The sequence below is a fragment of the Acanthopagrus latus genome, chromosome 23 (genome assembly GCF_904848185.1).
Source record: "Acanthopagrus latus isolate v.2019 chromosome 23, fAcaLat1.1, whole genome shotgun sequence".
Classification (NCBI taxonomy): Eukaryota; Metazoa; Chordata; class Actinopteri; order Spariformes; family Sparidae; genus Acanthopagrus; species Acanthopagrus latus.
The window spans coordinates 6,060,659-6,077,268 of record NC_051061.1 but is presented as its reverse complement, the minus strand read 5'-3'; the positions used below and the strand labels follow the sequence as shown (position 1 = coordinate 6,077,268).

At 43.5% G+C, this 16,610-nt stretch overlaps 2 protein-coding genes across 3 annotated transcripts; one reads left to right on the top strand and one right to left on the bottom strand.

Annotated features, from left to right (window-relative positions):
• Positions 1–337: 337 nt before the first annotated feature.
• On the top strand, positions 338–9,630 carry LOC119014573 (germ cell-specific gene 1-like protein). Its single transcript, XM_037089876.1, has 6 exons — positions 338–1,366; positions 1,940–2,268; positions 4,884–4,931; positions 5,041–5,205; positions 5,295–5,406; positions 7,265–9,630. The coding sequence occupies exons 2-6, from the start codon at positions 1,971–1,973 to the stop codon at positions 7,713–7,715; spliced, it is 1,074 nt and encodes a 357-aa protein (XP_036945771.1). The 5' UTR covers positions 338–1,366; positions 1,940–1,970; the 3' UTR covers positions 7,716–9,630.
• On the bottom strand, positions 8,926–14,426 carry LOC119014575 (epithelial membrane protein 2-like). Of its 2 annotated transcripts, none has more exons than XM_037089877.1 (5): positions 13,238–13,389; positions 12,444–12,531; positions 11,639–11,747; positions 10,396–10,536; positions 8,926–10,297 (listed from the first exon to the last, which is right to left on the bottom strand). In XM_037089877.1, exons 1-5 carry the CDS (start codon positions 13,363–13,365, stop codon positions 10,137–10,139), a joined length of 627 nt encoding a protein of 208 aa, XP_036945772.1. In that variant the 5' UTR covers positions 13,366–13,389; the 3' UTR covers positions 8,926–10,136. The 2 variants fall into 2 exon arrangements, with proteins under 2 accessions (XP_036945772.1, XP_036945773.1); XM_037089878.1 differs by lacking the exon at positions 13,238–13,389 and adding an exon at positions 14,280–14,426 and having other exon boundaries at positions 8,927–10,297.
• Between the last annotated feature and the right edge of the window lie 2,184 nt (positions 14,427–16,610).

The window sequence follows — 16,610 nt, the reverse complement described above, 5'->3', positions numbered from 1 at the left end:
ATATTGTATTATATTATATATAGATATATAAAATATAATAGCTGAATGGTTAAAACTGTTCACTAAAAGTAAAGGAAAAACAATTGAACGTGGTAGGTAAAAGTAGTAAATACATTTGTTAATTGGTGAATGGCTAAATGGCTGAAATTGTTAGCCACAAGTAGTGAATGAATGATCAAATGCTTAAATTAATAAAGAAATTGCACAGACAGTTGAAATAGTTAGCTAAAAGTTATGGAGAAGTAGTCAAAATAGCTAAAAGTATAAAAGTGGGATGTGGCTAAAAGTGATGGATGATTAGTAGAATCGTTAGCCAAAACTAGAGGCTAGTGGTTGAAATGGATAGCTAAAGGGTGAAATTGTGAATTGGTTTACGTAAAAGTAATAAATTAACACCTAATAACTAAATGTTACGGATAAATAGTCAAATAGCTAAATGTATAAATGGTAAAGATTGACTGTTGGCTGATTATAGCTCACTGTAACCTTATGGTTGTGGTGGTGAAATAATTAGCTAAAGCGAATGGCTAATGTTTGAAATAGATAGCTTAAGGTAGTGGATACATGGCTGAAATATTTAGCTAAAATTACAGGAGGAATTGTAAAAGAGGCTACTTAAACTAATACAGAAATACTTGAAATAGTTACATAACAGTAATGGGTAAATGGCTGAAAGGTTCAGCTCCTGATAGACTCCAAACTTGACATAAACTGATTTTAAAATTGGATTCTTCAATTGTATTGACTACACATAGTTACAATATACTGTTCTACAGTGTTGAAATAATCCAGAGTAGGATATCATGTCGTTTTTTAAAAGTGACCGCCTATCTGAGTCAGATCTGGAATTAAGGCGGCATTGTCCATGAAATAGTGTGCTTCTGACTTTTCTATCCACCGTTTCAAGGTCATGTTGATTTCACCAGAAAAACGCTGAGCGCCGTGTGCCTTCACAGGCTGGAAAGCGTTGGAAGAGAGGGGGGAGTAACATAGGGAGGTGAAAGAAATAGATCAAAATGAGTCTAGGACACAAAATGAAAACAGATGGAACAGAGTTTGGATTTATACGGATGGATTAAAGAAGGGGAGTGTGTGTTTGTGTTTGTGTGTGTGTGTGCGTGTTTCTCTGTGTGATATGCTTACAGTTGTGTGGGGTTGCTTTGGGGTCGGATCATAAAGACTGACAGTCACACTGCTCGCAGAGGTCACTGTGACGGCCAAAATCCTCCCGTCACTCTCACTATCAGATGAGGAGCGAGCGGGAGCGCGGGCGGCTGGAGGAGCAGTGGCCGGGCGTTTTCTCTTTCAGCTTTCCACGCTTAACTCAATGAAGGAACTGCAGACAAAGTAAGAGAGGCTGAAGGAGGTGAGTGTTTCTTTCTTTTTTTTTCTTTTTCTTTTCCTTGGTTCAAATTTAATTCACTTGACGGCAAGTGCTCAGAGGTACTGGTGTGTTGAGCGCCTGTCTCCTGGAGAGGTTCCATGGTGACGGCAGTTTTCCCTCTATATTCCTCAGATTTCGACCGTCTGTCAGCCCACCAATTACCGGTGGTGTGCTGATTTTCTGTCGGAGCCTTTTTTATTCTTTAAATGTGATTAGTCATGTAAAACGGTTGGCTCCCCCGCACCTTCCTCTTTCAAACGCCTCACTAATCATCTCAGGCAATTGGGCAGACCTGCTTCTCCTTGGAAACTAATAACACGCTGGTGATATTTTTAGTGGCACGCCGGAGTGGAGGTGTAGTGGATTAACAATGAAAAACTTAAGCTACTCATTCCCCCCATCAGGCATTTAACATACAGTGCTGACATGTGACCTTTTGTGTGCTGAGTGAAGTAGGAAATGTTTTCTCCTGAACGCTGCTGTTGAGAATGTGAATACTTCACCGCCTGTCATTGTGCACACGTCTTGTCTCCATCCCTGCCATTCCTCTGCCAGCCCCGAGCACCCCCCTCGCTTTGGTCCCAGCATGATGGCGTTGGTGCAGCAGATGCGCTCCCCTCGCCTCTCCTTCATCCAGACGGTGGCGTCCCTCTTCCTGGGCGGCATTGCCCTCATGTCCTCCTACTGGTGTGTGGGGAAACAGAAGGTGCCCAAGCCCCTCTGCACGCCCACCAAGCACAGCAACTGCATCCCCGTTCCCGGCGTGTCCAACACCTCCAACATCCAGTTCTTCTGGGAGACGGGGGACGACCGCTTCGTCTTCCCCGCCTTCCACACCGGCCTGTTCATCATCTGCGAGGAGAACATCTACGCGGACATGGGGGGTGAGAGAGGAGGGAAGCGGGTAGAAATGTGAAAACAGATTTAAAATAATGAGATCCTTTTTAGGGATTTCCATAGGGCTGTTCAGTTGTTTCTCAAAAGGCAACAAGAAAAACAACCCAGATGTGTCACTGGTGACCCTGAAAAGGATTAAGCAAGCAGAGGAAATGAATAAATGGGAGGACACAGGATTTAGACAAAGAGATCCATGCAGAAGCACCGACAGGCCTCCGTGACACATGTGGCAGCGTTAACCGTACACAGTCGGTATCATTCAAAGGGATTTCATTTGCACATGCCTGGTCATACGTGCCCATCAGGTCGCGTGTGTGTGTGGTAGAGGGTATTCCCAAGGTGAGATGAGGAAGCGAAACAAACAGAACTGTGGCACTAGTGTGACGACGATGAAATAGGTCAGAGGAGGACAGGGAATCCAAGGTGATAATACCTATCGAGGCCGTGGGTGTGTTAATTTGTACGTGTGCACACGCGTGTGTCTGAGTGAGTGTGTGTTTGTGCCGAGCCCAAAGAGGATTATCATCAGTGTGTGTTCTGCTCACGGAGATTTAGACTTCAACAGCATGACTCAATTATGGATTAGAAACCCAGAGAGAGAAAGGTTAATAGGAATCACAAACATCGGCCCGGTTTGTCAGCGTCTCATTTGCAGCTGATTTTTAACGCCAAAATAACTAGGTTGTCTCAAAAAAAACAAAAAAAAAAACAATGTATAGACCGATACATAAATAATCCCCCCCAATCCTCACCGGAGACTCACTCAAAGTGTCTGTATCTGCAGAGCATGCGAGCTGTGATTGGCGCTGGTTTGTGGTCCTGATGTCGTTGAGCTGGGGGGGAGGGGCTAACTTTGAATGTTTTGATTACCACCCGCAACCTTCAAATCCTACACAGTCTGCCTTTAAGGTTTCAGATTGACTGGTACTGAATTTAAGCTAAGGTGTAGACTGATTAATGATTTGGTATTTAATGGTTGGCATCGTTGACAGCGAACATCAATCCTCCCAAACTTGGTGTACATTTCCTTTTTAATGTGTTAATGAAGGCATCTTGTTATGAAGGGATCCAAATATTGTTAAACTATTTTTAAACATACAATTAAAATATAATATGTTGGATAATGACTTAACACTTTATACAGTGGTACACTAGAATTACCATCATTAACACATGCTTAATTTATAGTTAATTAAACTTTAGTTAATATTTATTTGGCTGTTATCTGTAAAAACTGATGTTTAAAAAAAAAAAAAACTGATATAAACATTTACCATTGCTAAATAATCAGTTCATAAAGAATTCAGTAGTTTTTTAACTGTGAAATATACACTTTATGATCATTTATTATGAAGTCACAGGGGTTTTGCTGGTGCCAATCCCAGGCAGGGATATTTTAATACTAATACTTTATACCTTTACTTGAGCAAATATTCAAAGGAATGACTTGTACTTGTAACAGTGTATTTTTACACTGGCATTGCCACTTTGACGTACCAGATCAGAGCATTTCTTCCACCGCTGTCTAACAGTTCATTGTGTAACTGCTTGGAGGTGAAATGGGGTCAACCATGATAATTTGTTGCGACTATCATGGTATTTTTCTTGACTGATGTTTTGCAGCTTTATGTATATCTGAGTAATAGGTAGTTGCATAATGGATTTATGATTTTTTAAAAAAAATCCTGCCAAGCATTTGAATAAATGTTAATAACATATTCAGTATGGTGGCCTTGAGAACTCAATGCACTGCGATTTAAGCAAATGAAAAGGCAATTAGAAAACAAAGAAAAAACAACAAAAAAGCAGGATATTTGCAGGAAAAACACTGACAAATGATAACAACCAAATACACTGAAAACATCTGAATAGATAAACACATGAAAAAATCAAATAGACACTGGTTGTGTCTTCTCACTTTATGTCTGTCCTTGCAAATGCTTTCTTAATTTCCCTCTGCTTCGTCTTCATGCATCTGTTTTCTTAAGTCGCAGTGTGTCGAGCTTACCGGCCACTGTAATTTAGAGCCAAGTACGGTACTCTGATTATTGCAGCTGTCATGTAAACACGCTGGTAAACAAGCCACAAAGAAGCTTAGTCGACTGCAAAAACGAGTTGGTCTTATTTATTTTTTAAAAGTGGCATTGCCAGCAGTGGAGGAGAAACACACAGTCTTGGGGAAGAGACACAAACGCTTTCATGTGGAAATAATAATAATAAAAAAAAACAAACAAAACAATAAAATTAAAAGTAAGAGATGCCCTAAAAAATAGACTCATTCTGTGACGCTACGTGCCCCAGGGCCCCATCCGGTCAGATTTACACATAACAAATCTTCTAATCTCCTATCAGGTTACTTAAGGCTGTGTAAACACTTTACGCAGACTGTTACCTCAGTCTGCTTATTCACACAGTAATTGCAGTGTTCATTAAATGTGCAGTTTTTAATATTTTTTCTTGTAAATAGACAATTGAATTTATTTACTTTTTTTTTACATATCACCAGTTGAATTGTTTTTTGAAAGCTTCTCTGTGAAAACAGCTACATTTCCTGTTAGTATCAAATGTCTCACTCCATTTACGTTTGTCTTTTGATTTGTAGAGGAGAAGTGCCGAGGGTTTTACACTTTGACTCCAGGTTCTGAAAAAGGTAAATGGATTCATCGCTTTTTTCCTGCATTTTTGTTGGCATTTTGCTCTTGGTTGGCTGATTCCTTCAAAATCCAAACCACCGTCTGTCTTGTCTGTCTTGTCCACAGCGATGATGTGGCTGTCACTTACATTGGAGCTCATGTACATCGGGCTGCTGTTGATCAGCTGCACGCTGCTGTCTGTGCAGTTGTGCATCAGGACCTGTTGTCCCTCCACGCAGCGCTGGGGACAGCTGCTCAACTCTTTTGCTGCCGTCTTCACAGTCCTGGGAGGTAGATGTCTGAATCAGGCTTCGGCAGCTTTCGTCTTCCCTGTAAATTGCTCGACCAGTTTGGTATGTTGGCTTCATTTGTCTTCGCAGGTCTGCTCGGGATGGTGGGCCACATGATGTTCATGCAGGTGTTCCAGACCACCGTCACAATGGGACCAGAGGACTTCAAACCTCACAGCTACGGCTACTCCTGGGCCTTTTAGTGAGTTTGTTAATACTGTGCACTAAAATCAGACACACATGGGGCTGCAATCCAAGCCCGCTTTGATCCTCACTCAACTTGGCTGCCCCCTTTCAGACTGGGCCCGCAGTGTGCTGAGGGTTTTCTGGTTGTGCATTTCTTGCAAAACATTTACTTCCTGTTGAGTCTTTGCCGGAATAACTTAAATCCATTGTGATTTGGAGTCATGTTTCTGGTGTGGGTCGGGTCCAGATGCTCAGAGCAGCCCAGGCAAACTTTTCCACACCAAATTCTGTAAGGTTCAGACTCCAAGTCAGCTGGGACGTGTAGTCCCTCAGGCTTTCCTTATGTTTGGGATGCTCTCCTGTTTGGCCATGCCCCACATGCTGTCTTTGACACATTCTTTGGAGCATCATGCTCGAGGTTTTACAGCCACAGCCTCTGTAGAATTGTCATGAATAAGGAATCCTGCGTGCAGCACGGCACTGAAGCCATCTGAGAGTCTGGCAGCTCAGCCTCTTTCTGCTCCAGTGTCACAACAACATGGTCTCATACGTGACTAACGGGTCAATGTGTGAGATGTGTTTAAAACATTCAAGATATATGAACTAAAATTTCAACTGAGTGTTAAGAAACAACAATGTTGACGTCGTGTCAAAGATGTCTAAGTATTGTGTCGCGAGATGTCTTATGAAGTTAGCATTGCTAAGCAGCTAGCCCCAGCCTGCTGTCCAATTTAGTTTCAGGTGTGAGATGTAAAAGCAGTGAGTTTGCTACTAAGTCTAATTGATAAATAAAAAAAAACCCTCACAAAGCAACTCCAGTTCAATGAGCAGCGTAAAGCAGTCATGCTGCCCCCTAGAGGTTTGGAGCTACTTTCAAATTCCATTTTCTTACAAATTACACCTTTAAACAGCTACAAACCTAACTACAGTGCCCCTCAGTGTAGTGCATACCTCTGCCAAGTCCCAATTCAATTAAATCTAATCCAATTTAAAACTTGATAGCACGTTTCCACTTAATTTTGACCATAATTTAAGCACACCAAAGCTAGGATTGGCGTCAAATTGTACTCACTCATAGATATCAGCCACCTACATATAGTGGGTTTTTTCATTAAGATCCATGGAATATTTTCTGAGAGCTTAACAATCATGTTGAAAAAGGCCCAATCTTACAATGTCAGAGAAAGTAAGAAAAAATTTATGGCATGAACTCTCTCTTACAGCAATACACAGAGTATATGATCCACAGAGAAGTTGTGTCGGTGCTGTGAAAAGCAGAAGGCCGACTTCATACTTTTATCCATTCGGTTGAAAAATAGAATAAAACACTTCGCCCGTGTCCGCTTGGCACAAGCAAAGCAAATTCTTGGGAAAAGTTCAAAAAATAGAAAATATTGATTTTGCACTAACCTGTGAGAAAATGTAATACAGATAATTGGAAATCTGTCTTCCTACAATATCTCACCGGATAAATGAAAGTTTTCCAGCTATCCCACTTCACAAAATTAATGATCCATTTAATGTGAAAAAGAGGATTTCTTGAAAACTTGGCACCCACATATACAATTACTGGCCAACAGAGCTGCTGTTCTGAAGAGTCTTACTGTTGTTCTTTGAATAATGTGTGTGTGTATTTGTGTGTGTCCTGGATGTTATTGCGTTGTGCTTAGATACTTGTTTGAGTTGTTTGTTTTGGCTGAAAAACTTAAGAAAAACAGAAGTAAATCGCACTTTTCCACTGTTCCGGCTTGTTGCATTTTTTCTCGGGCCAAAGTGTGAACGGACCCGCTGCGCAGTGGACCAGGTTACACAGGAGTACACACCTTCTACACAGATGTTACCAACCCTTCCTGTTCCCTCTGTGTCTCCATCAGTGTTGCCTGGCTCGCCTTCACTATCTGCATGTCAGCCGGCGTCTCCACCCTCAACAACTACACCAAGAAGGTCCTGATGGTGGGACCCAGGCGCACCTCCGGCCTCAACGCCTGCAGCTTTAACTTCGTGGGGCTCCTGCCACCTTATTACAACCCGGCCACCCCCCTGGCCTGTCCCCCGTCCCCCCCGCGGATCTCCCACCTGTCCCCCTACTACGAGCCCCCGTCTGCAGCGTTGTCGGCCTCCATGCCGAGGCTCACGCACTCCAACTCCCTGCCTCCCTCCCTCTCACACTCCGACTCTTTCCCTCCTCCCCCACCCCACGCTGCGCCCGCGTCACCGTTCCACCGCCTCTCCCTTCCTTCTCCGATTCCGTCGCCCGTCCACATGACCCTGCCAGGACACCAGGAGAACCATTACGATGCAGAGGAGGACTACAGCCCACTCTGAACAGCTGCGCATATCTAGACTGGAGTCTCTTGATGACTTGAGGACCTGTGCCTACCACAACCCATCATCACCAGAATAAATGTTGGCAATTAAAATTCCAGTAGTATTTTGTATGTTGTGACAGCACTGTACATATGGTCTGGTTAGTTTAAGGCACAAAAAACACCCGTCTAGGATTAGGAAGATATAATCCTTATCTTAAAGTACCTGTCTTTGTAGCCACAGACATGGCCTGGAAATGTCCCAACATCATGTCGAAAAAAATGCAGCGGTTTGACACTTAAATGGCAACTTGAACTGCGGCCTCTGGCTCGGCAGCCAGCAGCTGTCACGACCCCGCCGTCCCCTCCACTTCCCAACATGAAAGTCAGCTCGCACACATGTGAACGCAGCGGTTGCTTGCTGTTGAGCGCCACAGAAAGTCGTGAAGTGTTTGTAGTGAAGAGAGGCACTTTTACCACATATGTGTCTGCTGGAGGGGCACGCTGGAGGGCACCGTATCGCCTTTTAGAGGCATCCAAAAGGGCTCTTTCATAGAGTTTATTCAAACATGAAAAAGTCCACCAGTGTGTGAACGTGATCCGGCGCGTATTGTCGTATCCTCAATATGACACATACATATTGCAACATATCCGTTATTTGAATTCATCCGACTGGGCACGTATTAATGTTTGTTATGCTTTCGTCATGCACTCTAAATTGACATTGACATGGATTGTCAGCAGTCCAGTGACTCAGTGACACCTGTAAATGACAGTTATCGGTTTGCAAACTGAATGTAGTACTGAAGTGCTTCATATTCTGTGTTATTTGTGTTATTGTATAATGTTCTGGGCGGTTTTAATGACCCACTGCGGAGCCTTCCTGTCCCGGGCCGTGCACAAACCATACCGGTTTGTGATGTTTCCAGTCAGGATGCTTTCAGTCACTCCTCCATAAAAGTTGCCAAGAATTTGGCTCTGAAATGTAGCTTCCTTAAGTGTCCTTAGGAAGTAGAGCCTTGTCTGTGCTTTTTATGAACTATTATAGGAATTATTTGCAATTTCACAATGTAACAGGTAGATATCATGTTTTGGCCGAAGCACAAAATTTAAAAACATTTGCTAATCCACCTCTATTTGTCTACAAGCCTCAAAGGAAGATTGCAACAAAGAAGCCAACAGAACATAATTATGACAAGTGGAGGAGACACAAAAAGACAACCTCAACAATTGGTCAAAAAATCCTGTTTTATTATTGTAAAAATCACTGTGATTGTCATCCATGATGAGAAATAACAGTAGCAAAAATACAACAGCATCAGACATAAAGCATCATGGAAGACGAAGCATATTTACACATTGTGTCTCACGCTTTGAGGGTCAAGGCAGTTGCCTTTCTGTCGCACTGATTTGACAAGGAAGGAGAATACAAGAGAGGCTGAAGATGTGGCATATAACTGGTACACGGCTGGATTTGCATTATAATTGATAAGTTGAGATGTGCATAATTACAGGTTAATTGGTTTTTGTCTCTCTACTCTGACATATTTATAAAAAGCTGTATATAAACTGTCTATAGTGATGTAGTGGAAGAGTTTGCGGGCAGGCTGATATAACAAACGCTTAAACTGGTTTGACAATTAGATAGAATTGCAACAATAATTATGAAATAATTATATTATGCATTATATTATTGATTTTAAACTTTATATCACATTTGCATCATTAAATCACACACAAATCTACAACAGGTGGCTTCTCATGGGTTTTTTAAGGCTTCAAAAAAGCACAACTGTGCAAAAATACCTGAAAATCAATGCTGTCATGCTGTAGTTAGACTCGGTTTAATTAGTGGCACGTTATTTGAAGTAATACCAGCGCAGATAAATGTAAACTGGTGAACATACAATAAAAATTACAAAAGAAAAAAAAAACTAAACTAAAATGATAAACTCGCCCCTTTTTATCCAACACTCGAATCCGTATCTATATGTCAATACATAAAAGAAACAAAAGCACAGATTTGACTCTCTTCAACCTGCTTTTGTTTTAAACCAGAAACAATGATAGATCTTAATTTATTATAGCATCTCATACGCATTAAGGCACATTTTAAATCTAAAATCCTTAGATGCCCACAAGAAATCCAGCCCAAAACTCCAGCTTTGATAACATACTCAAATACATCTGTGCTTGACTGAGTCTGCCTTTTTACCACGCAGTCTGTGAAACCCTGACAGCACACTCAGTCAAACGCTCCATGTATTTGTGAGGATCAACAAGTCTGATATATCTGTAGCTGAATATACACAAGCAGCTCAAATCTGATGTCCAAAACAGGCAAATATAACACATCTGTGACTAAAACCAGATTTCAGCTGAAGGAGTAGATCCAGCCACAAGGTTTGAGGCTGGCTCGGAGCTTGCTCTAGTGTCCCTCTCATGCAGTCTTCTTACGTAGCACAAAGTAAGTGATGGAGGAGATGAACGTGAAACCGAAGGCGATCCAAGCCAGGATGTAGCTGTGACCGTACCAACCGTCTTTCTCATCTATGTGGAAGCGGTCTGTGTAGATGGAGGCTGCGATCATGATGCACAGGCCTGGAAGGAAGGAGACGTCGGTGAGGACACGATTGAGGGAAATGCAGAGAGATAGAAAGTAATCAAAAATAAATAAATAAACAAATAAAAATACTCACATGCGAGGAGCTGAAAGATGCCGGAGATGGTGAACCTCTGTCCTTTGGTGAGGGTGAAGAGCTGGGCCAAGAACACGAAGATGCCCAGGATGGAGAAGATGCACGCGAGCACGGAGCTGGCCTGCACCGCCTGGAGGTAGTCTGCAGGGGGAGCCAGAGAGAGGGCAACACAATGAGGATACACTTGTGTGATGGGCAGGGAGAGGCATGTGCCAGACATCACCCTGACACGCCCAGGAGACAGCAACTGTTACGGCGACACTTTGTTTCGAATCTGGTGCGAACATATTCAATGTTCGAGGATTTTAAAACGCGATAATTATGCTGCCACGAGAGGACAAACGGCAACTTCTGTACGTTTCGTATGCTTTGAAGAGCCAAACTTGTAATTACCGTGTCACCAAAACCATAACCATCCCTATACATAAGGAGTCTACTTTCAGTTTGCTACATAATGGTACGTCTTGTATGTCTATATGACAGCATCATTTTGAGGTGCTTTTCATTTGCACTGTGAAAAACATAATAATTTGGATAACTGCTAACCCGCTGTGTGTCCCCAACTGACTTACATTCAGCGTTTGGGACTAAACATTTTAAACTAAGGTTACAGCTACATGCTTGTTTGAGATACCACTTATTTCATATCATTCCACCTGAAGCTCTCAAAGTATTATTCTTTCTCTACTGCAGTTCCACTCATCTCAGGCGTGATTTCCGCTGGTCTATCTCACGTGTTGAGGGGGCGGGGCTCATTTTGAAACAGGTGACGTCTTCCGTGCACCAATCAGAATTGAGCAACATTTGAATCAAAGTCTGTCGTCAGTAGGTGAGCTGTTTGGTTCCCATCGAATTTCCAAATCAGCACATTTTCCTCACCACTCAAGCAGATGCCACACCATTGTTTAGGGATTTTTGTGTGTGTGTGTGTGTGTGTGTGTGTGTGTGTGTGTGTGTGTGTGTGTTCTGTTGGGCTTTCCCTCAACATAATTACAACTAAATACTAAATAACGTCTCTTGTAACCAGTGGGTTCATGTTAATCAAAGCCAGGTTTTCAGTGACTTTAATAAATAGTGAACACAACCGGCACAAAGGATGTAGGTTGTGTGGCAGGAAACTGTTTAAACAGTGAGGGAACAGGTTGGTTTTATTGAGAAGTGAATACTCCCGACTCTTCTTCTTTGCAGCACGGGCAGTGTGTGTGTGTGTGTGTGTGTGTGTGTGTGTCCGTGTGTGTCTTACCCTGTGGGTAGTGTGAGCCTTCGGGAAGATCAGTGAGGTTCCACACTCCGTTTGTCTGTATCCACCGACCCCACACATCAGTGGAGATGCTGTTAGTCATCCACCAGGCCTGAAAAGACGGAGAGACGGACAAACTGTTCAAGAATATGTGCGATTTGTGTTGCTTGAAGATGTACAACATTCCTGCGTCAGCTCTGAAAAATTAATGAATCAATTCCGAGCGGGATTGTGGGTAAATATATTTTGTGTGTGTGTTCACCCTGTGTCCTGACGTGTTTGTGTGAGGCCGCAGGCAAAGGGCCAACAATCAAAAGGAGCAATGCACATCCGTTTGTCCCTGTGGCATTCTGTCAGTACGGTATGTGACACCCAGGCAGGAATCTCACCTATTTTCATGTGTGTATTACATGTGCACTGTCTGCCTGACGCCTCGCCTGCAGTTGCGATGCATAAACAACAGAAACGCACTCAGTGGCACTGAGTTACGACACCGTGACACCCAGAAATGTCAAACATGTGGCCCTGACAGGAACGGTGGACCACTGACAGAGAAGGAATGAAGGCCAATCACTCATCAGGCCTGACTCTTTGCTGTCCGTCAGCATGCGAGGGGATGCACATAACTCTTCAGAACCAGCATTTTAACACTCAAGCTAGCCAGGGAGTTAGAGTTGACGCTGGGGAAGTGATCCCTTTTGGGCTTGTAACGGGTCTTTAAGGTGGAGACAATTGTGCCATCCTCTACAAGCATGTGGGAATTAAATGATTCAAAGTGACTGGAACGCAGCAAAATTCAATCACTTACATTGTCAATGGTGGCCACCAGGAGAAGGATGATGCCAATGATGTGAAGGGCAAAGATGGCAGCGAGGAGAATCAGCATGGTGACTGTGCTGGAGAGACAGAGAGACAGAGACAGGCACAATAGGAAACTTGTTATTCCACTTCCCACTCTTCATTATGCAGCATGAACATAACTGGAGGGCTAACTCGACCTAATAAAAAAAGACACACACACACACACACAATAACTAGCAGCTAATATAGGCTGAAAGAATCAAATATGGCCTCAAACAAAGGCTGCACGCTTCCTGCCTGGTTTCACAAAGGCAGCCATTAAATGACAGACACAAAACACACACACGCACGCACGCATACACACACACACACACACACACACAAGGCCAAAACCTGGCACCCACTCAGGGCGTGGCTTCACAACTTCTAATTACTTTGAGTTACAGCTAACGCGCTCCCAGAGAAATGCCTGCAAATAGACGGGCAAGATGGTGTTCCTATCAAGAATCGAGGTGTTGGGCGAACGTTTGCGTGGACGGAAACAAAATCAGTTGATCTCTGGGCAAAGAGACACTGTTGGTACAGAGAGAGCGTTAAGGAGGGAAGTTTCCGGCAGGCAGATGAGTTCAGACTTGTCGTGTGCTTCTAACAAACCTGCCACTCCTTAAAATAACTGTAGAGAATACCTGCTATCGCCTCTCGTCGCTGGTCCACGCCCCACTCACCTGATCTGATTTTGAGAACGTACTTAAGGCTAATTACGAAACTCTATCCGCTGCTCTTTTGGCCTCCTTACTGTACCTGCAGCCGTTCCACTTCAGCAGCCCCTCATACAGGTGGATCTGCCCTGATAACAGATCCAATCTCTGATACAGGCTGCAGTCGCTCCTTTCTGCTGTCTTTATCTGTATGCACCATTTAAGCTGCATTGGGTGTGAACAGAGGAAGAGTCACATTTGGAATGTGCTGGTTCTTTCTCCAGCGAAGGAGTGGTCAAGGGCTGGGTCCACACACACACACACACACACACACACTCAGTTCTCCTTCTTGCACGTAACCACACACATATACACAGAGCACCGGGGGCACGCTGATACACGTGATCCCTCCACACACATCCCCACTGATATTTCCCACCTTCCATCTGCTTCAGAGAGCTACAATGAAGCAAAAAGTTGACTTTCTGAATATTTGTGTAATTCTTTTGCCTCAAGGGCTGAGAGCTCAAACACAGCCGAGCTCTTGAGTTGCCGGACGAGCAAACTATAATGAACAACTTCTGGGTGGAAAAAGAAAAAAAAAAAAAAGTCAAATAAAAGAAATAACAAGTCAACTTAAATGCTCAGCAGTTGGATGCTTTTAAATTCGATACACACTGGTGGAATACTTTGATCTCCGAGAATTTTGTCTGGAAACAAGACGTGTCATCTGTTGCTGCTGGGAGTTTTTAAATCTGTTCTGGATGTGGCATATTTTCCATTACGCACGATGGAAAACAAACGGCTGAGGCTGAGTTTGAGTTTGGCGATGTTCAAATCTGGAGAGGGGGGAAGAAAGTAATCCTCTCGCTTCAGGGCGACAACTGCTGCAGGTACTGAGCACATCTCCCAGCCTCACCTGTCCAGCTATGAAGAATCATCATTCAATAGTGAAGTTGGAGGGGGAGACACACACACACACACACACACACACACCTGCCTTTACTCAGTTTCTCCTTATTTTCTTTTTCTAAATAGTGAGTTACAAAACAAAACAAAACAAAGACTGGAGCAAATCAGACGATTCAAACAGGACAGTTCTTTCTGCAGCAGCTGTAGAGAGGATAGAGGAGTCTTTGACTTACTGTTTGACGGCGATGTGTCTCTTCAAGTCGTCCCTCTGCTCTCTAGGACACTAATTTCTGACTCAGAGTCTAAATGCACAAACACAAGCCTACTAACTACCCGTCCGCCCACTTTTACCCTGCCCTCTTTTTAAGTCCACACCCCAGGCAAGCCTCCCGCTCATTTGATCACACAGCCTCTGCCTCTTTTTACGCCCTCCTCGCTCCCGTCCCGCCCTCCCTTTTCAGTCTGTCTGCTTTACACACATGCAAAAGCTCACTACTTTCAACAACTCCAGTGGGCAGGCCATAGATTTTTTTTTTTCCTTTTGTGAAGGGGTGTCTCATATCTTTGTCATTCAGGCTGATGTTGGTGATTTCTATCCGAGATGGGCCGCTGATGACTCACTGACGTTTCAAGGGGGAACTCCCACACCATTGGGCATTATTGACAGTGATTCTACGCATGCTGCCATGGGGACCGACGGCAGCCCGGCCTAGTCACAGTCACACCGTTGCTGTTGTGTGAACATAAACAAACAGTCCAACTCAGGCGGGCACAGCCGACAGTGTGGTGTTTCCTCCTGATCGCCGCCCTTCGTCTTTTCCCGCTTTTGTTACAGAGGAAGGAAAGTTTCAGGACGAAGGAATGTTGTTGGTTGCGAGGGAGAGAAAGGTGGGGGCAAATGGGTGCAAGTCATAGCTTGAGTGAGGGAGGGAGTGAGGGAGGGAGGGAGGGAGGGAGGAAGATAGAGAGAGACTTGAAGGCTGTGAGAGAGGAATTTGGAGGGGGGTGTTGTTGGAGACATTTCACACTGCTGCAAGTTCATTAATTACTACTCAACATAATGGTTTTATAGCTGGTAGTGATTGATATGGTCCTAATGAGCCCGATGACTCAAAACCAACTGCATCTTCGGCATGTCACATGCAGTAGTTTAGTTCAAGGGTGAGTATTTTTAACACCCCTATCGATTTTATCGACTTGTATCATAGCGCGTAATAAAACAAGATAACGTTGGCTTCCTGTTCTTAGAGCGAGTTGATCCCAAGAATTGTGGTTGAATTCCTGTGGCAAATCATTTGGGCAGAGCCTCAGCGTAATCACATCTAATCATTCAAAAAGTTACGAGTACAAGATGAGGAAGACCCCAGAGAACTAGGCCAAAGAGCAGTGTGTTACATCAGGCTCGATAACGAAAGTCTTGCCATAAACAGTATGTTTGTCCCACCCCCACCCCCGCCAAAAAAAAAAAAAAAAAAGAGCTAGCTAGTAGCTTTAAGGGGCACTATGTAGTTTTGGAGAGGGATGTGAATACTTACAATATTAATGAGATAATGATACAAACACAGGAATATTTATATTTTCCATAACTGAATAAACAAGTTGAGGAAAATAAGATCCCCTGGACACTGTCTGAAGCTACAAATGTGGCAGGGTCTGCCACATAAAAACAAAGAAAAACAGTATGAAACCATGTCGTCCTTCAAGGTCAGCTGGTTGAATGAGTTTACTCTGTTGTGAAAACAAAGAGTTTGTTTATTTAAGCACAAAAATCTTTTTTAATAAAGATCTTTCTCTTCCGATTAAAAATACTTCTACAGTTAGAGTGAAAGTAGCAAATGAAATAAAATAACTGAAATGTTTGAATTTAAACGCGGGACAGGACAGAATCTCCCTTCACGCTGAAGCAAACTGAATGAGCGGATAAATGGGAGGGAGAATTTAAAGCGGGCGTGTGGGTGGACGTGGTTCGTGTGTGTGTGTGTTCACCCTGTGTTCTGACACGTATCTGTGTGCAGCTCCAGGCAGCAGCAGTCATGGGTACAGATGCACATCCACCTGTCACTGCGGCATTCCACAAGTCTCACTCAGGTGTACAACACCAGCCAGGAATCTCACCTGTGTATTTGTGCATGTGCACGTATGCGCACACTGTCTGACTGACAACTTGCCTGGAGTGTGGAAAGAAGATGAAATGTCAGTATATTGGTAGTGTAACCACTAAATGGATGGGAAGTCAATTTGAATTTAATCACCGAAAGCATCTGAGCTGTCAAAACAATACGAAGTCCTGAGAGCAGTTAAAGTGTCACTTGAGGAGAGGGGGATGAATACAGTTGAGATGTCAACTGAAAGCAGGTCAAGTGCTGATACATGAGCCACACGCAGTAGATGCTGGTTTGAAGCTTGAGAGAAATTTCAGGATGAACGGATGTGAATGAAGAGGTTGAAGAGGAGTAGACAAGACCTGTCAGAGTTGGAACATTCCTTTGAGATGACCCCTGTGGGGCAGCGGATCATCAGTGCCGACCGGGAACAACTCGGCTCCCAGTCTGTTACTAACAGTC

Excerpts from the sequence above, each read along its gene's own strand:
- LOC119014573 (XM_037089876.1), top strand. The coding sequence starts at position 1,971 with ATGATGGCGTTGGTGCAGCAGATGCGCTCCCCTCGCCTCTCCTTCATC. Across the intron at positions 4,932-5,040 it reads GACTCCAGGTTCTGAAAAAG|CGATGATGTGGCTGTCACTT; the intron begins GTAAATGGATTC and ends TCTTGTCCACAG. Across the intron at positions 5,407-7,264 it reads GGCTACTCCTGGGCCTTTTA|TGTTGCCTGGCTCGCCTTCA; the intron begins GTGAGTTTGTTA and ends TGTCTCCATCAG.
- LOC119014575 (XM_037089877.1), bottom strand. The coding sequence starts at position 13,365 with ATGCAGCTTAAATGGTGCATACAGATAAAGACAGCAGAAAGGAGCGAC. Across the intron at positions 12,532-13,237 it reads CTGAAGTGGAACGGCTGCAG|CACAGTCACCATGCTGATTC; the intron begins GTACAGTAAGGA and ends CTGTCTCTCCAG. Across the intron at positions 11,748-12,443 it reads TGGTGGCCACCATTGACAAT|GCCTGGTGGATGACTAACAG; the intron begins GTAAGTGATTGA and ends CCGTCTTTTCAG.